This window comes from Sceloporus undulatus, chromosome 3 (genome assembly GCF_019175285.1).
Source record: "Sceloporus undulatus isolate JIND9_A2432 ecotype Alabama chromosome 3, SceUnd_v1.1, whole genome shotgun sequence".
Lineage (NCBI taxonomy): Eukaryota > Metazoa > Chordata > Lepidosauria > Squamata > Phrynosomatidae > Sceloporus > Sceloporus undulatus.
Genome location: NC_056524.1, coordinates 180,944,260 through 180,963,446, shown reverse-complemented (window position 1 = coordinate 180,963,446; position 19,187 = coordinate 180,944,260). Strand labels below are relative to the sequence as shown.

At 42.3% G+C, this 19,187-nt stretch overlaps 1 protein-coding gene across 1 annotated transcript; it reads left to right on the top strand.

Moving 5' to 3' along the window:
• The first annotated feature begins 3,257 nt into the window (after nucleotides 1-3,257).
• On the top strand, nucleotides 3,258-16,732 carry FFAR4 (free fatty acid receptor 4). The gene is made up of 3 exons (XM_042458465.1): nucleotides 3,258-3,797; nucleotides 9,378-9,506; nucleotides 16,285-16,732. Exons 1-3 carry the CDS (start codon nucleotides 3,258-3,260, stop codon nucleotides 16,690-16,692), a joined length of 1,077 nt encoding a protein of 358 aa, XP_042314399.1. The 3' UTR covers nucleotides 16,693-16,732.
• The last annotated feature ends 2,455 nt before the right edge of the window (nucleotides 16,733-19,187 follow it).

Sequence of the window (19,187 nt, the reverse complement as noted above, 5' to 3'; positions counted from 1 at the left end):
GTAAGAAAATTGTGCTCTAAATTATCCGCATCAGTGTTTTCTCTCGAGGGGGTTCTCATTTTTGTTGATTTTCACACTGATCTTTTACTCAAGACCAGTCACTTCACTTTCCTATCTTCCCACTTGGGATCCCTAAAAGGATCTCATGGAGAGCCCCATCACGACCGCCTTATCATTTCCTTCAAACCCCTTCACAGTCCCACTTTGTCCCCCAATCTGGACAGTTGCTCTTTCCCACCCACCTCCCATTCTTGCAGAGCAGCATCCCCTCTTAACTCTTTGGTTTCTCTCCACCATGATCCTTACCTTTGGCTTCTGGTCAAGATTTCCCAACAGGTGAGATGGCAGAGTTAGGACCCCTGGGGCCTAAGTATCCTAAAAGCACCAGATCCTGTCTGATCTTGGAAGCTAAGCGGAGTCAGCCCTGGTTAGTACTTGGAGGGGAGAATGTAAATAAATACCAGGTGCTGTAAGCTATGGCCTGTTACAGACTGCCAAAATAAAGCTGCTTCGAGTCTCTTTGGAGGTATGCTATTTAAACGATGCATGGGTCCTAAGAGTCCGGAGGTCACACCAAAGCCACACTCCATTCCTAAGCACTGGAGTGCAGCTTTGGTGCAGCTTCCGGATTCTTCGGATGCATGCATCATTTCAACAGCATACCTCCAAAGAGACCCGAAGCAGCTTTATTTTGGCAGTCTGTAACAGGCCTATGTTTCAGAGAAAGGAACTGACAAAACCACCTCTGAGGCTTCCTTGCTAAGAAACCCTCTGAGCTCCATGGGGTCACCATAAGTCAACAAGTGACTTGAAGGCAAATACACACAAGCCCAGTTGCTGTGTGTTGTAGTGGTTTGAGCCTTGGACTAGGTAGGACTCTGGAGACCAGATTTCGAATCCCAACTGGGTCATGAAAACCCTACAGGGGAAATTTCAGAAGTACAGTAAATAAATAAAGCAGCTCTCTTAGCTTGGTACTAAGAGCCACCATGGTGTAGTAAGTGACTTGAGTATTGGACTTATTATTATTATTAAGCTTTATTTATAAAGCCCTGTAAATTTACACAGTGCTGTACAGGCAATCAGTTAAAATAGATAAAATAATATAATGCCTATGGCATCCATTCTACGCAAATAAATAAACATAATACATCTTAACAGTCAAACAATAAAACATAGAGGACAACAAATGAAAATAACATTGGAAAACAATGACTCCGGAGACCAGGGTTTGAATCTCGGCTGGGCTGTGGCAATTCCCTGGGTGGCCTTAGACGAGTCACAGTCTCTCAGCCTCAGAGGAGAGCCATGGCAAGCCCCCTCTGGACCAATCTTGCCAAGAAAACCCTATGATAGGGTCGCCATAAGTTGGAAAAGACTTGAAGGCACACAGCAACAAATACACAAGCTCTTGTAAAGCTGGTCCAGGGTAAACACAGAGACCCTCCTTTTCCCAGACATGTCCTACATTTCGGCTAGGAGGGATCCCCAAAGCCCCTCCATCATTGCATTCATTCCAAATTACTGATTGTTAATCTGCTGCTTACTTTGTCTTACTAGTTACTATCACTAATTAGTATCATTGTATAATAGCAATAATATGATTTATTTATAGCCCGCCTCTCCCCAGAGGATCAAGGTGGGTAACAATTAAAGGTAAAACATAATACACTAAACGACACAAATCCCTAACCCACGCTTTAAAATTATGACAGCAATTATTAAAATCACAGTCAAATTTGTCCCTATTAAAATGAGGCAACTGAAGGGAGAGTCAAGGAGGCGCAGTTATGGGACATGATACTAGTTAGTATCATTTTAGAGATTATTTTACTCATGCAATGTTGCTCTTTCAGATTGTATGCAGCTTGGCAAGTTTTTGTTCTTTCTTTCTTTCTTTCTTTCTTTCTTCCTTTCTTTCTTTTTCTTTCTTATTTTATTTGACCCTTACTATATGAAAAGTGCTGTGTGCAAACTTTATAAAGCTCTATAGATAAATGTTAATCAAGAGGATGATGATGAGGAGGAGGAGTGTCCTTAGCTTTTCTTTTGGGACGTGCCCCTCTCTTTTCCTGGAAGGGGCCTTCCCACCTTTGCAGAGAGAGAGGGCACCTGTTGGCAACACTGCTGGCCTCTTCTGTTGACGCTGGGCGGCTCCTGGCCTTGCCTCCTTCCCTCCTGGTCCCTTGGAGGAGGAGGAGGAGGAGGAGGAGAAGGAGAAGTCTTGCACTCCGACGGCCAGCAAGCAGCAACAAGAGGAGGACGCCTGGGACCACAGCCAGCAGCAGCCAGCAGCAGCCAGGCAGGGATACCTTCCTCTCCCCTAGAACCCCTTCCCTCTAAACCCTCCTTTCTTTAGCTTGTTATATAGAGCTTTTACATTTAGCCGTCGAGGGGGAACACTCTTTCCTCTCCTTGCTGCAGAATCCCCAGCCAACCCACCAGCAAGGATGCCTTCCTCTCTCCTAGCCCCTTTCCATCAGGGATGCCTTCCTTTATCCTTTTCATCTAAAGCCCCTATTTATTTACTTTATTCTTATTATTTTTGCATTTAGCCGTCGAGGGGCAACCTCATTTCTCCTCTTCCTCCTCCACTTCCTTGCTGCAGAAGATCTATCAGGCCAACCAACAGGGATGCCTTCCTCTCACCCAGCCCCTTCCCCCTAAAACCCATATATATATAGCCCTCGAGGGACGACCCTGTTTCCCTCCTTGCCTTCTCCTCAGTGCAAAATCTCCAAGCAACCAGCAGGGCTGCCTTCCTTTCCCCCTAGGCCCCTTGTCTCCAAAACCCCTATTTATTGAGTTTCTTCTTCTTCTTTTTAAAGTTAGCTGTCGAGGGACGACCACTGTTTCCCTTCCTTGCTGCAGAGGCTCCACCCGACCCCAAAGCCCTAGTCATTCAGTCTTAAAAACCAAGCCATGGAGGCTATTTTTACTTATATTATTCTTTTTTCAATTTAGCCGTCGAGGGGCAACACTCTTTTCCTTCCTTGCTGCTCCATCCATCCATCCATCCATCCATCCATCCATCCAATCAACTAACTATGCAACAGGGATGCCTTCCTCTCACCCAAACCCTTTACCCTTAGAACCCCTATTCATTTAAGTTTTATAAACTGAGCCGTCAAGGATACTTTTATTTAGTTTATTTATTTTTTAAAGTCCATCTGTTGAGGGAGAACGTTTCCTCGTGGTGCCTGGAAGGGGTCCTGGCTGGGTCTGCCCCGTCGGGGCCCCCTTTCTGGCCAGTCCTGATGCCCCCAGGGCCCCCCAATGGGAGCCACCTTTTCCCCTTCTTCTCGGACTTCAGGGGCCCCAGGCGTGTGCTGCTGAGCAGCCTGGAGACGGTGGTGCTGGCCTCGATCTTCCTGCTGGCACTAGCGGCCAACCTGGACGGGATCCACCGTCTGCTGGCCCCAAAGGGGCGGCACAAGGTGGTCCGTCTGAAGGGGGCCTCGGGCTGCCTGGTCCTCAACCTCTTCTGCGCCGACATCGTCTTCATCATGGCCATCCCCCTCATCCTGGTGGTGCGCTGGACAGAGAGTTGGCAACTCGGGGAGCCTGCCTGCCACCTTCTCTTCTACCTGATCAGCCTCGGGGGCAGCGTCACCATCCTCTCCCTGGCTGCCGTCAGCCTCGAACGCCTCCTCAGCATTATTCACCTCCGGCCGTCCAGGCCCTATAAGTGCCGTGTCCTCGCCGCCCTCCTCTTCCTCATCTGGGCCTTTGCCGCCCTCGCCACCCTCCCGCTCAGCCTCTTCTTCACCGTCCAGCCCTTGCAACACAAAGGACGGGTAAGGGACAATTGAGGGGGGGCTTATACAAACAAAACAGCTTCATTTATATACCGCTTCATACCGAACTAGTAGTGTCTAAGCAGTTGACAACTGTCAGCTAATTGCCACTAACATCCTATAGAGCAGTGGTGGTGAACCTCTGGCACACGTGCCAGAGGTGGCACTCAGAGCTCTATCTGTTGGCATGTGTGCCGTAACCCCAGCACAGAATTTGCCAGAGTGTATTACTGGAAAGTCAGAGGGACTTGGCACTTCACGATAAATAAGTAGGTTTTGGGTTGCAGTTTGAGCACTCGGTCTCTAAAAGGTTCACCATCACTGTTATAGAGAGATGTACAGTCATCCCTCCATATTTGCGGGAGTTAAGGGCAATGGACCCCCCTGAATATGGAAAAATCGTGAATAACCCCTCGCCCCATGAAACAGCCCACGCAAGCCCCCTCCGGACGCCTGCCATGCCTGGATCACTCAATCAAGGCATGGAATGGAGGAGAAAGACCTCTGTGGGTCTCCTCTGGACCCCAGCCATGCTTAGATCGGGTGATCCAGGCATAGCAGTGGGGACAGGGACCCCCGCAGGTCCCCTCCAGACACCTGCCATGCTTGGATCATGCCTGGTCTTTTTCCACCCCTGCCATGCCTAGATCGGGTAATCCAAGCATTGTAGGGGTCTGAGTGGGACCCACAGGGGTCTTTCTTCCTCCTGCCACGCTTGGATCAAGTGATCTTTCTCCTCCTTGCCATGCCTGGCAAGGGAGGTAGAAGGAGCCACTGGAGTTTCTCCTGACCCCTCTGATGCCTGGATCAAGTGTTCCAGGCATTGGAGGGGTCAGGAGAGACCTCACGAATAATCAAATTCGCAAATTCAAAGTTCACGAATTATGATGGAGGACTGTATATCAGTTTGTAGGGCACCTTGCTCCATGAAAAGGACCCAAGGCTGCTCACAAGATCTATCCTTCCTTCCTTCCTTCCTTCCTTCCTTGTTTCTTTTCCTTTTACATCTATCTATCTATCTATCCTTCTTTCTTTCTTTCCTTCCTTCCTTCCTTCCTTCCTTCCTTCCTTTCATCCTTATCCATCATCTATCTCTGTATCTGTTTCTAAATAGCTAACTTCCTTCCTTCCTTTCTTGTTCCTTCCTTTCTTCCTTTTTTCTTTAACTTCCTTCCTTCCTCTTGCTCTTGCTCTTTCTTTATTCCTTCCGTTCCCTCCGTTCTTCCCTTCCCTTCCTTCCTTCTTTCTTTTTTCCCTCCCCTTCCTTCCTTCCTTCCTTCCTTCCTTCCTTCCTTCCTTCCTTCCATCCTCTTGCTCTTCCTTCCCTTCCCTTCCTCTTTCTGTCTGTCTGTCTGTCTTTCTTTCTTTCTTTCTTGCCACCTTGGGTTCCTTTGGGAGAGAAAGGCGGCATACAAAAATAAAATAAATGAATGAATTGGACCCACCTTAGACAAGGAGGGAAAGGGATGGGGTCATGCAGCTGCGAAAATCTTGTTCACCTTGGGCAAGGCATGCTCTCTCAGCCTCAGAGGTTGGCCATGGCACCCTCAAACAAATCTTGCCAAGAAAACCCTGTGATAGGTTTGCCTTAGGGTCACCATAAGCTGGAAATGACTTGAAGGCACACTTTGGTGGTGGTGGGTGTTGAAAAATGAGCCAGTGTGGGGTAGTGGTTTGAGTGTTGGACCAGGACTCTGGTGAGTTTATCAGACAAGGGAAATTGGAAGTATAATCCAAAGGCAATCTGAACACAATCATGGGGTTTAACGTTAGTGTGTGATAGACCGCCACACACAAGTTCGGGCAATGGGAAGTCAGTCCAAGAGCAATCGGGTTTCACGTTATTGCGTGATAGACTGCCACACACAAATTCGGGCAATGGGAAGTCAGTCCAAGCGCAATCGGGTTTCACGTTATTGCGTGATAGACTGCCACACACAAATTTGGGCAATGGCATGCTATTTTGGGGCAATGGAGAGCCAGTTCGAATGCAATGAGCATTCATGTAATTTTGCTAAACTAGCAACTTTAAATGAATGCATTCTGGCCCCACTTTCTTTTCATTTGAAATTAAGAGAAATTCCTCCTGTGTGATAAACTCCCGGGTTTGAATCCCAGCTCAGCTATGAAAACCCACTGGGTGAGTACCTTAGGGAAGGTACACTCTCTAAACCTCAGAGGATAGTAATAGTACCCCCCCCCCCCCCCATACACATATGAAGAAACTTGCCAAGTAAATCCTGTGATAGGTTTGCCTTAGGGTTTCTATAAGAACTTGAAAACAACTTGAAGATACACAATGCATACTTTGGTGGTTGTGGGTGTTGGAAAATGAGCCAGTGTAGGGTAGTGGTTTCAGTAGAGGACCATGACTCTGGAGATCAGGGTTTGAATCCCAGCCCAGCTATGAAAACTTACTGGATGACCTTGGGAAGTCACACTCTCTCAACCTCAGAGAGGCTGGCACCATCCCAACAACCCTTACCCCCCCGCCAAAAAAAAAACCCTGTGATAGGTTCACCTTAGGGGCACTGTTGAGTCCAAAATGACTTGAGTGCACAGAACAACAACAAGTTATTAAAAAGCCTAAAACATGTCTACCCAAATTATAAATGTGTTTATTGTGAAACAAGGGGTGCATCTACAGTGTAGAAATTTACTGCCATGGCTCAATGCTATGGAATTCTGGAATTTGTAGATTTGTGAGACATTTAGCCTTCTCTATCAGAGAGTTCTGGTGCCACAGCAAACTACAGTTCACAGAATTCCATGGGATGGAGCCATGGCAATTAACAGGATGTTACTGAATTATTTCTGTGATGCAGATGCAGCCCTAGTGAGCTTTATGGTCAAGTGGGTACTTATTTCCACATTTGGATTAGTGATTACTTTTCTTTTCTTTTCTTTTCTTATGTCTTTTCTTATTACTTTGGCTGTGGTTCTGTATAAACTGATTTTTGCTGAGTGCCCCCAAGTTATCTCTTGCCGAAGTCCTGAGATTTGGAGAAATTAACATACTGAGCAGGAAGGTAAATCTGCATTTTTTTGCAGTTCACAATTTCATTGCACATAGCAACCCTGTTCTAGGTTCTTCTTGGCGAGCTTTCTTCAGAGTAAGTTTCCCAATGACTTTCCTCTGAGGTTGAGGGAGTGTGACTTGCCCAGTGGATTTCCACGGTAGAGTTGGGATCCGGACCCAGGTCTCCTGAGTGTCCCTAGTTCAATCTGAAAGCCACTACACCACACTGGCTTAATGGGAGTAAATCCCATTGAATTTGTTGGCTCTCACCCCACCACAGAGTGTATAAACAAAGGCTGTACACTCATCTGCCATGGATGCTGCAGTCGTATTTTCTGTATTGAGAAAAAGTTGGACTAGATAAACCTGGAGACCTTTTCCAGTTCTTATGATCATAGTTATAGAGCCAAGTTGCTGTATTTCTTTCTTATGGCACATACAGTCAGCTCTCTGTATCCATGGATTCTGCATCCACCAATTCATCCACGGCTTGAAAATATTCTGGCACACACACACAAAAATACAACAAGCAAACCTTGATTTTGCCCTTTTATATAAGCGATACCATTTTACCGCACTATTTGGTATCCATGGGCATTCTTAGAACCAAATTCCAGTGGATACGAAGAGCACACTGTATATACAATCTAAAGATGATTAAAAATACATAACACTCCCAGATATCCTCCCAACTAACAAGCATGCACATTTCACTCTCTAAGCCTTCACAGGAAACATTGTGTATAAATAGTTGTTCAGAGAGGATGGCTGGAATCCTTTTGGGGAGTTACAAATGCATAACCTGGAGTTACATGTTAATACCTGTGGTATTCACAGTCCCTGTCTAGCGGGGCTGTGACAATCTTCCAGTTGCCATTTATCAGGAAGCAACCACTGTGATCAACAAGATCTATTTCCCTGTCACTCAGGAAACACTGGACAAGCTTCACCCCTGTTCCTTCAGAGGGAGTGCATCCCTATCCAGGATAGGTTGCCTTCCCAATTCCCAGATTTGAGAGTCACATCCAGTAGAGCCAGCCCAGTCAATTGCCATGATCAGTAGTGTCAAAAACTGCTGAGAGATCCAGGAAGATCAACAGGCTAGCACTCCCTCTGTCTTTCATCTAGAGCAGTGGTACTCAGCCTTCCTAATGCTGCGACCCTTTAATACAGTTCCTCATGTTGTGGTGACCCCCAGCCATAAAATTATTTTCATTGCTACTTCATAACTGTAATTTTGCTACTGTTATGAATCGTAATGTAAATATCTGATCATTGTTACAAACTGAACATAATTAAAGCATGGTGATTAATCACAAAAATAATTTATATATTGTGAAATATTTATTTCTAATTACAAATAAGTGAAGTTTTGTTTTGAAGCATATTGTAGCATGGATAACACTAACAGTCTTAATAAAACAACAGTAAACTACTTTGCTACATTATGTGACAGTACAGTATGCGTAAAAAGCCGATGTTAATTTCTACCTAAATTTCTAGACTTATACATGAGTATACACGATAGCCTCTGTAACTTTTGCCTTAATTCTGTCAAAAATATTGTTGTTCTTCTTTAACTGACTTGACCGTTATTTGCAAATTGAATTGGCTTTACATCGCAAAAAGGAGAGTGAGAACTTCTTTTTTAAATTTCCCAGTAAGGTTTTCCTCCCAGCTTTTAGTGGCCATGAGAAAAGTCTGTGGGTTGGACTGGGAGTTAATCATACTTAGACTGGTTCCATTAAAATAAATGGGTTTTAAGTTAGCACAACTAATCTAACTTCCAGTGTTTGCAGTGGATATAAATATTAACCCAAGCTAGTGAAACAAAATGTTTGTTGATGAATTGATGACCAGATTTTTAAAAAGTAATTGTTTGATTTTATCATTCACATTGAAGAATGAACAAATTCTAAATATTTATGAGAAATAAATCAAATATAACTCAAACATAAATATGCAACATTCTGTGCAAACTGCAGGAGGAGAGGCTAATCAGTGGGAAATAATATTGTTGTTGTTGTTGGTGGTGGTGGTGGTGAATTTATCACAGGATTTTCTTGGCAAGTTTCTTCAGAGGGGGTTTGCCATTGCCATCCTCTGAAGCTGAGAGAGTGTGACTTCCCAAGGTCACCCAGTGAGTTTATATGGATTTGCACCCTGGTCTCCAGAGTCATAGTCCAACGCTCAAACCATTATGCCGTATTTTCCCTGTATGTTCTACTTGTTGTTCTAAGGAAATCACATTTAATAATGTAAAATGAGAGTAGAGATTACAATAGCTTCTTGTATTTGTTAAGTGATTTTATTATGTTGCCATAATCATTATGTCGTAATCATTTTTTGCTTTCCAAATCCTGTCAGTTTACACACCTTTATCTGACCCTATTGGCATAATAAATATACTTTGGATATTAATTATTTCCATGCATCCTGTTTGGTTAGTGAAGATCTGTGTTCAGAGCAAGCATTGAGCGACAACAAATTGCTTACAAACTTTGCTGCGAAGGCAAATATCCAAATGTATTGCTTATAGAGCTTTTGTTGTTTGTTTACAGGAGGTGTACATTTGCACCTTGATTTGGCCCAGCACTGCAGGAGAAATCGCTTGGGATATATGTTTTGTCATCGTGGTCTTCCTCATACCTGGGCTTATCATTGTAATAAGTTATTCAAAGATCTTACAGGTATTATTCCATCTCTTCTCTCCTTTTAAAAAACAATGCACTAACAAAATCACATTTAAAAGAGAAACAGAGGTATAGGAAATGTATGTTTAATTTTAGAGAAAGCAAAATTAATAAGTAGATGCTGGAGACCAGGGTTCAATTCCTGGCTTGGCCATAAAACCCACTGGGTGACTTTGGACAAGTAACATGCTCTCAGCCTCAAGGGAAGGCAATGGCAAACCTCTTCTTGCAAAGAAAACCCCATGATATGCCATAGGGTTGCCTTAAGTCAGAAGTGACCTGAAGCCACACAACAACATAAGTAAGTACAAGCAGCCACTACATGCTGAAGTAACTTTGAGGATTCTGTGGTTATCCCTTTTTAGTGTACAGGTATTTGGATGAGAGAACTATTGAAATATCAGTATATATAACTGCAACTTTAAGAAAATGGGGAGTTGGAGGTTCTCTTGCAGAAATCAAGATATAAATCTTATGCCCACTGAGCTGGAAGTGATCACACAAAACTCAGTGAACACTTCTATGTAGAGATGTACAGGATTGCACTACGAATTGCTCTGTATGATTAGTCAAAAATGGTCAGATCATCATCTTTGTCCCAGTGAATACTGGAAGATAGTCGGAAGTGTTGTTGTGTGCCTTCAAATAATTTCTGACCCTAATGCGAATCTGTCACAGAATTGGCAAGAATTGTTTAGAGGGGGTTCCTCTGAGGCTGAGAGAGTGTGACTTGTTGAAGTTCACCCAGTGGGTATCAGGGCTGAGCAGGGATTCAAACCCTGGACCCTAGTGCCATAGTCCAGTGCTCAAACCTCTTACACCACACTGGCTGACTATTACATGAGTTTTATGTTTGTTTTTTAAAAAAGGAATAAATTGCTTCCCAGTAAGAATGTACCCTGTTGTTATTATACAGCAGCACCACAACATTCTTTCTCTCTAGAGGAGAGAAAAATCAATATCATGACACTGATAATCAGGCCCTGTTGGGCATAGCTGATATCCTAGAGTAGCTATAGCATTGTCTTGGGGTGGAAAGCAGATCCAAGTATACTCTCTTCTGTGCAAAGAAAAGCTTTATTCTGCAATAATGTGATACTGTGCAAAATACACACATTGGTTGGTATTCCGTTAGCAGCATAACCTGTATATGTCTTTTTTGAGTTGTTGTAGAGGTTGGCATTCTCTTCCTCCCTCCACACCAACCAACAGCCTCCCTTGTCTGTTCCTGGTGGAGAGTAAGGAGATAAGTGTCTGGCTATGTCCCCATAGACAAATGTGAAATATTACATCATTTGCTCAGACATATAGAATCATAGAGTTGGAAGAGACCGCAAGGGCCATCTAGTCCAACCCTCTGACATGCAGGAAATCACAATCAAAGCATCCCCGAGAGATGGCCATCCAGCCTCTATTTAAAGACCTCCAAAGAAGAAGACTCCACCACACTTGGAGGGAGTGCATTCCACTGTTGAACAGCTCTGACTGTCAAGAAGTTCCTCCTAATGTTGAGGTGGAATCTCTCTTCCTGTAGCTTGCATCCATTGTTCTGTGTTGTAGTCTCTGGAGCAGCAGAAAACAAACTTGTTTCATCCTCAATGTGACACACCTTCAAATACTTAAACAGGGCTATCATATCACCTCTTAACTTTCTCTTGTCTAGGCTAAATCCAGCTCCCTAAGTCTTTCCTCATAAGGTTTGGTTTCCAGCCCCCTTACCATTTTGCTCACCCTCCTCTGGACACACTCCAACTTGTCAACATCCTTTTTGAATTGTGGTGCCCAGAACTTGATACAGTATTCCAGGTGAGGCATGACCTGGATATGGAGGATTCCAGTGGATATTAGTGGATGATGTAAACACTTACTATCTGGCAATGGGGACATAGCTAGATTCTTCTCTTGCTGCTCTCTACTAGACACATAATGGTGACAAGGGGACAATGGTTTCACAGTAAGTTGATGAATAGCTAGTTGTAGCATAGTTTTGCTTCTGGAACTGCTACATGAAACTGAGCCATGCAGGATGTAGGCCGTAGCCAGCCATCTTGTTGGATGGAATAACTATGACAGAAGGGGCAAAATTATTGTGAGTAATGGCACAGGAAATCATCTCTGTCAAGAGAGAAAGGTGCTCAGGAGCAGCAGGTTAGCATCTTCTGATAGTGGAAATAGTTTTTCTTCGATTCCTGTCTCCAGCACTCAAAATTGCAACCTTAAGTGCCGTAAACTGGATCAATGGCAACCTTAAGTGCCGTAAACTGGATCAATCACAATGAAGATTGCAGCTATATTTGTTTGTATTTCACAAGTTATTTCTGGAAGGTACAAGAAATGCCATAGCACACAGAATCCTCAGAATCCTACCTTCTGGTTACCAGAGAATGTATGCAGGTGCATGAACACACCTATGTGCATACGGATACACATACACTGACACCTTTTTGAAATTTCACTAGCCATAGTCCTCTATAAGAGCTAAGATTTTCCGGCCGAAGTTTCTATGCTTGGAGAATAACTTTACACATATATTAAATGCATATTGACAAAAGAAAAAGCCCTGTTCCAAGTTTATGTGCACTGCAGTAACCCACCAGGGGTGTTGAAAAGTGGTGTATAGAAGGGGTGTGTGTGTTTGTTGTTATTGTGTTTGCCTTCAAGTCACCTGTCTACCTATGGTGACCTCATGAATTTCATAGGGTTTTCTTAGACAAGGAATACACAATTTCTTCCCCTGAAATATAGACCATATCACTTAGCATTCATTGATGTTCTCCTATTCAATTACTAACCACAGCTGACCCTGCTTAGCTTCCAAGATCAGACTGCCTTTAGGATATTTAGACCACTATACTATATTTTATAGAACAGGCAAAACTATGTCTGAGTATCCCTTGCCTAAGAAATTAATGGATCTCCATAAGTAGACAGGCAACATGCACATAGAAGATATACTACCAGTATTCTATCTTTCCTTGGTAGATGGTGCTAGAGAGCTAGCTATGAATAGCCTAAACTCTAGATTAGTCAGGTAGTTCTTGCTTCAATAACTTCTGTTTGGTCTCAAGGAAACCTTTTTGAAGATCTGTATTTAAAATAACATTATCAATTGTGATTTGTACCATGACCACTTGCAATTCAGTAATTTTCTGTAAATCTGTGAGTGTACTATGGTAAAGAACATAGGAAGCCACCTTATATTGAATTAGGCTTTATCTCAGATTGGACCATTTCCCCTACTCCACTGTGGAGAAACTATGCACTGGACTATGGGATCTTTTTCAAAGAGCTATAGAAACATATTTCCTTTCTCATAGCCAGCAAGTAGAAAGTACTTTATAGAGTACTGATTCTTTCCTTACAACGGGATTAATCAGAACTGTATTCCCATTGTGGAAAGCAGAAGATAGACCTACAATCTCCCAACAAGATTAGAAGATAATTAGTATTAATGACAAGTGGCAGCAAAGTTCTTTTACTATAGTTTGATTAGTTTATTTATTCATTTATTTCTCCATTTATACAGGGGTGTCACTAGGGTGTGCAGGCTGCACCAGGTGACACCCTAATGTGGGGTGACACCACTGCTCCCCAAACATCTGCCTGTTGGCAGAAATGGCCTGTTGCATTCACCTGTGTCCCTTTAAAATGATGAAGTGGGGTGAAGCTCAGTGGAGTGAGGAAGCAGAGGCCTCAATTTGAATTCAAAATGTAAAAATTTAATTTTAGAAAATTTAAAAGTTAAAAAATATTTTTATTCTTTTAAAATTTTCTTTAAAAACATAACATCTTACAAAATTTTCACTGTAACCACATGAAACTATGTATGTGTAAATACATCCAGGCTGTGTGCATGATATTATAATTTAAAGGTATAATTTAAATTTTTCTAGTTGTTTATGTCACAGCTATTATCATTACATTCAGTGATATATGGGAATTACGATTTATCGGTAACATTGGCATGGTACAGATCATGCAAATGTGCGCAGCAACTGCCAAGTCCATAACCCTAGCATGGCGTGGCACCATAACAATGGTGGCATCCCGTGTACACAGGCGCTGCCATTGTTACGTAAGTGCCACACATCATCCGCACAATGCTGTGCGTCACTTACATAATGAGTGCGCCAGTGGTGCACTCATTATGCTGTCCCTCCAGCGCAAAAAAACCCCGTTTTTTCTGGGTTCTTTTTCCTGCAGAGGGAAGCCACGTGGTTTGGCAGCTGTGGCTTCCCTCAGGAGGAAATTAGGCTACCATCAGGTTGCCCTTTTCGGGCGGTCTGTCCTGCGCCATTGGTACAAAACGTATTACTAAGGATTCTGTATGGTGTGGTCTCAGAGGAGATCTGGGGGGGTGACACCATGAATTACCACACCAGGTCACACCAAACCTAGTGATGCCACTCCATTTATATCCTGCGTTGCCACTTGACCATCAGTTGCTTAGCTATAAAACAGATCCAAAAGAGTAAGACACAATGAAAGTTGGTACTAAAAAGTCCAGTTGATTTCAGTTTCATACAGTCAGTAATAAATTGTTGCCTAAAGCAGGAGAGGAACACTACTTTAATGTTCAGCTTATGCAACCATACTTTAAACAAATACAATTTTCATTTCTAAGAAAAAGGAGGTTGAAGAACAATGGGATACAGGTGTATGCAAAACAACTGTCTGAGTGGGCAAAAACAAAGTAAAAGGATTAGACGAAAACAAATGATAAACATTGAGGAAGGACCTTTTCATAATATTCAAAAGTATACAAATCATCTTTCAATGGTATTAAATGCTTTCTTTCCTCTATCCTAAGCAGAAACAAAACTACTAATTTCATTATGATGGAACCAGAGATCTTTCCCTGTTCGTTATTTTCTTCTATTCACTACCAATGGATATTTGAAATCAAGACAAATCTTGATTGAAACTTTATTTAAATCTTATTTGTCTATAGCCCTGTCTGTAAAGAGCAAAAGAAAGTGAAAAGAAGTATGGATCCATTGGACTCGAGTCAAACTAGAGCCTCATCTGCATTGCAAAATTTTTGCAGTTTGACACCACTTTAATTGCCATGGCTTGATACTATAGAATCCTGGGATTTGTAGTTTTGTGAGATATTTGGCCTTTTCTGTCAGTGCATTCTATTGTCACAACAAACTATAAATCCCAGGATTCCACAGGATGGAGCTATGGTGATTAAAGCAGTGTCAAACTGCATTATTTCTGCTGTGCAGATAGGGCAAGGATGCAGTTTTGTCTTGTGCTATAACTTTTATTAAGAGTTTGTAGTTGAACTTCTGTTTAAAAAGGCAAACATGTGCTGTTAATGTATATTCAATATATGCCCCATACTTGAAGAATCCTGAAATATTCTCTGAACTGATCTGGGGGAGGGGGGGGGGGAGATATTCTTAAAGCTACCTCTCAGAGAAAAGGATGTGCCCAAATTTACCAGTTGTCAAGCCTTCCCAATCAAGGCTTATTGGTAGGGATGGGCTGGTCAATTTGTTACTGGTTCACTTCAGTTTCACTTGTATTAATTAATAAGTCTGTTTCATCACATTCATCTTTTTAAAAAATGTCTACATTTAAAAAAAGGATTTGAAATGCCTACATCTGAATTCATTTTCTGATAGAAACTTTTTCTAGAAATATTTTGAGAGAAGCATGCATTTCTGGAAGTATTTTCCCCTAGAACATGCATTAATGCATTTCAGTCCCCATGCAGCTGATAACTCTATTACACAATTTTGATAATTGCATTCTGATTGGGATATTGGAATGGGAAATATTGATCAGGTTGGTTTGCCTCAAAATCTAGACTGAACAATATTTTTGAACATATCAGCCATTGCTCCTTAGCAAACCACTCTGCCTTTATTCTGCTGAGTAGTAGTCCCAGTGCTTCCATGAATACAGTTAGGTCCTATATAACATACATATGGCTGCCACTTGGTACCCATGTACACCTTGACCAACCTCTCCTTTACGATATCTTCTCTTTGAGGAAGCAACATTTGGCAGGATGTGCGATGCTCACACTGTGGCAAGCTGTTGGATCTATTTTTCACCCTAGCACTGGCACTCCTTTTTTAATCCTCCAATTGAGGATCTTCTCATGCAGGTAAACTTTCACTTACATGTAAATCCCCATTCTCTGAGCTGGCAATAAGAGTCATTTCCCTTTACACTACTTTCATGCAACTTTGTTCTCACAGATCTGGGAAATCACAACATTTCAGCTCCAGAGAATGGCTTTCTATCCTGTTTTCTTAATACCTGTAGTTCCCCCTGGTCTTCTCACACTGAAGAGCCTTAACAAAAACTAGATGGTCTGTCCCCTCTGGGTCTGTCCCCAGAGAAGATACTATACTGTACATTCCCTAGGGTTGAGGCGGAGTTTCCTGTGACAGTGGGGAAAATGGAAACAATAAAACATTTTTTAAAAACCTGTGAGAATACTTGTCTAGGAATCACTAGGCTTTCTAGCACAACTCTGTGGTCAACATGTACTGGAAGCTCACCATGTAATTGTGCTGGAGCACCTACAGATGCCTAGAGAAGTGTTCTTTCTAGGAATCTCTAGGTCCTCCAGTGTGATTTCGGATGGACGTTAACAGTAGTCATGCTGGAGGGCCTAGGGATTCCTAGTGAGAACATATTAATCAAACCTGCAAAAGTCAAAGCTGCAAGTGTGAAGGGATGATTGTACAGATAATTTGTTTTCCAATGCGTTGTAAACTTCTTAACTGAAACACTATGGCATGTTTTAATTCAGATTGCAAAAGCATCGAGGAGACGTCTGGATGCTGGCATGGCCTACTCCGAGAGAAATCACATAAGAATCTCCCAACAAGACTTCAAACTACTACGGACCCTATTTGTGTTGATGATTTCATTCTTTGTCATGTGGAGCCCAATAATCATCACCATTCTCCTCATTTTAGCACAGGAACTCAAACCAGATATGAACATTGAGCCTTCTTTCTTCTTCTGGATAATGGCTTTCACTTTTTCCAATTCAGTTGTGAATCCGGTTTTATATAATGTAGCCCATTTCAAACGTGAGTGGAGGAAAATATTTTTCTGTTGCCCAGGATCTCCTGGGAAGAAAGAGGCTGTGACAGACACAACTCCAGGGAATCATATCAATGGACATTGCACCGTGTCTGTTATTTACAGATAACTTTGTGTGGTGGTTCTGACAAAGATAATCTGACCAGCTTGTTAAAGGCATGCTAATGTGTCCAGTTGGGAAGGCAAGAAAACATTTGGAAAATATCGGATTTTGCAGCCCTTGTATTTAACATCATATCAAATATTGTAGTATTGAGCAAGTCACTACTACAGCAAAAACGACCGTGCTATTCTTGTTGGAGTAGATGAAGATAAACATAAGTGGAGACAGTTTAATTCAGAGCATAATTGAGTTCCACATTGTTTTGTTGTTGTGTACCTTCAACTCATTTCAACTCATGCCCCTAAGGCTCAGCAGTTAAGACGCTGATTCTGATGATTGCAAGATTGGCAGGTCGGCAGTTTGAGGCCCAAGTGCCATCTGACAGAGTGACCATCACTAGTCCCAGCTTCTGCCAATCTAGCAGTTCAAAAGCATGTAAAAGTGCAAGCAGATAAATAGGTACCACTTTGGTGGGAAGGTAAAAGTATTCTGTGCAGTCATACTGACCATATGATCACGGAGTCGTCTTTGACAACACTGGCTCTTCAGCTTAGTAACGGAGATGAGCACCACCCTCTACAGTTGGACACGAATTGACAATCGTGTCAAAGGGGAAACATTTACCTTTACTTTTAAAGCTAACCTATCACAGGGTTTTCTAGGGCTAAGAGTTTGTGACTCATCCAGGGCCACCCAGTGGGTTTCCATGGCCAAACAGGGAACTGAATCCTGGATTCCAGAGCCATAGTCCAATGCACAAACCACTATGCCACACTGGCTTTCTTTTACATTTTAGCATCTATTAATGAAAATTATTTCATACAGAGGTTCCCTTGAAAACAAGCTATGGCGCACCTTCTATAAATGTGTGGAGATGGAGAGAGAAGGCAAGAACATAGCCAAATGTTCAGGTTTACAATATAAAAGGCCCGCTACTGGGATACATGTACAGTATATAGAAAAAATACATACGTATGTGTAGCAAGAGGTTTCCTATGTCAGATCTTTCCTCTTGCCAGTGCAAAAAAATGTCAGATCATGGAATATGTACTAGTGTGGTGCATACCAATCCCTAAAAAGGTATTCATTCTGGCAGAATGCCACTCACTCATTAGTCAAGAGTGTAAGGAGGGAATAAACTTAGGCATAGGTATCTGAGCCTGATAGCACACAACACAAAAACCTTGCTGAAGCTAAGCAGTCTTGGATCAGATCAGTGTCTGGATGAAAGAGTTCCCTCAGAACAGAATGTCCCCATGGAAGAGAAACCCAGTGGAATAAATATTGGTTAGACAAGAATGCTGTCTCCTGCTGTGTTCTTGATTTGTCAAGTCATGGTCTAAGGGTATGCTTATTTGGAGAACAACATTAACTAAACTCTATGACTTTAGGAAGAATTCAGAGGATCAGGTTGCAAGTTCAGATACGGCTTTGTGCACTGCAAGATGCTATTTATCCCCTAAATAGAGCTTTAGTCATATATTTTAGTCTAAGGGTGTGTGTGGTTTTTTTAAAAAAAATACTGTGGTTTATAATTTTTAATCTCCTTTCCTAAGTAAGGGAGGGTCCATGGATGACCCCAAAATAATTTTGGTCAAGGTCCTGCATTGGGAGATGTAGCTATAGCAGTATAATAGCATCTCATAGCTATGTCTGCAAATGCACCCTTCCAAGAGCTACCTTTTAAGCCACTCACCCCCCAACTAGGGTTACTGGTGAGCCATAGTGTGTCCAGCCTCCTTTCTGTAGCATCACATCCAGCTACAGGGAGAGGGCTGGATGCATTATGGTTCATCCCCCTGCTCTCTGGCAACTTCAAAATGGCCATGTGGACTGCAAGCTGAGTGGCTTTAGAGGTAGGTTTTGGAGTGGGACATTTAGTCATTGAGTATACAATAACCTGTATAAGGAAATTGTGGTGCCATAAAGCAGACTTACAACATCATAATTACTGAACATGGTGCCAGCCTTTAATTGTTCTCTTTCAAACCAGCAACAGTTTAATCAAGCTGTGACATTAAAAATTTGGCTGCCATTTCGTTGGACTTCATCACACAGGGAAAATCGGGGCTTTAAACAGTGGTTATTCCATGAAAATCATGCAATCATGATTAAAATGTTCACATGATATTGCAATTAAAGAGCCATTATCCCGGGAATAAACAGGCAATAAGGAGCTACAAATCACGGGATTTCCCTGTGATTGATTTGTTGCTGTTTATTGCATGTTTATTCCCAGGATAATGGCTCTTTAATCATAATGTTATGTGAAAATCTTAATCGCAATCACATAATTTTCACAGTATAACTACTGTTTAAAGCCCCGATTTTCCCTGTGTGATAAAGTCCATAGAATGAAAGACAAATTTGTTCAAATCTGGGGAACAGAGATAATCTAGTATTAATGTTACTTTTTTTCTATGGATATTGTTATGTCTTAAGCACTTTTTGTACATCTATGCTCCATGATGACTGGTGGTGCTGTGTAATGGTTAGAATGT

What these genes read in the sequence shown, in the direction of transcription:
- FFAR4 (XM_042458465.1), top strand. Translation starts at nt 3,258, where the DNA reads ATGCCCCCAGGGCCCCCCAATGGGAGCCACCTTTTCCCCTTCTTCTCG. An exon ending in CCTTGCAACACAAAGGACGG is followed by an intron (nt 3,798 to 9,377) that starts GTAAGGGACAAT and finishes GTTTGTTTACAG; the next exon opens with GAGGTGTACATTTGCACCTT. An exon ending in GTTATTCAAAGATCTTACAG is followed by an intron (nt 9,507 to 16,284) that starts GTATTATTCCAT and finishes GTTTTAATTCAG; the next exon opens with ATTGCAAAAGCATCGAGGAG.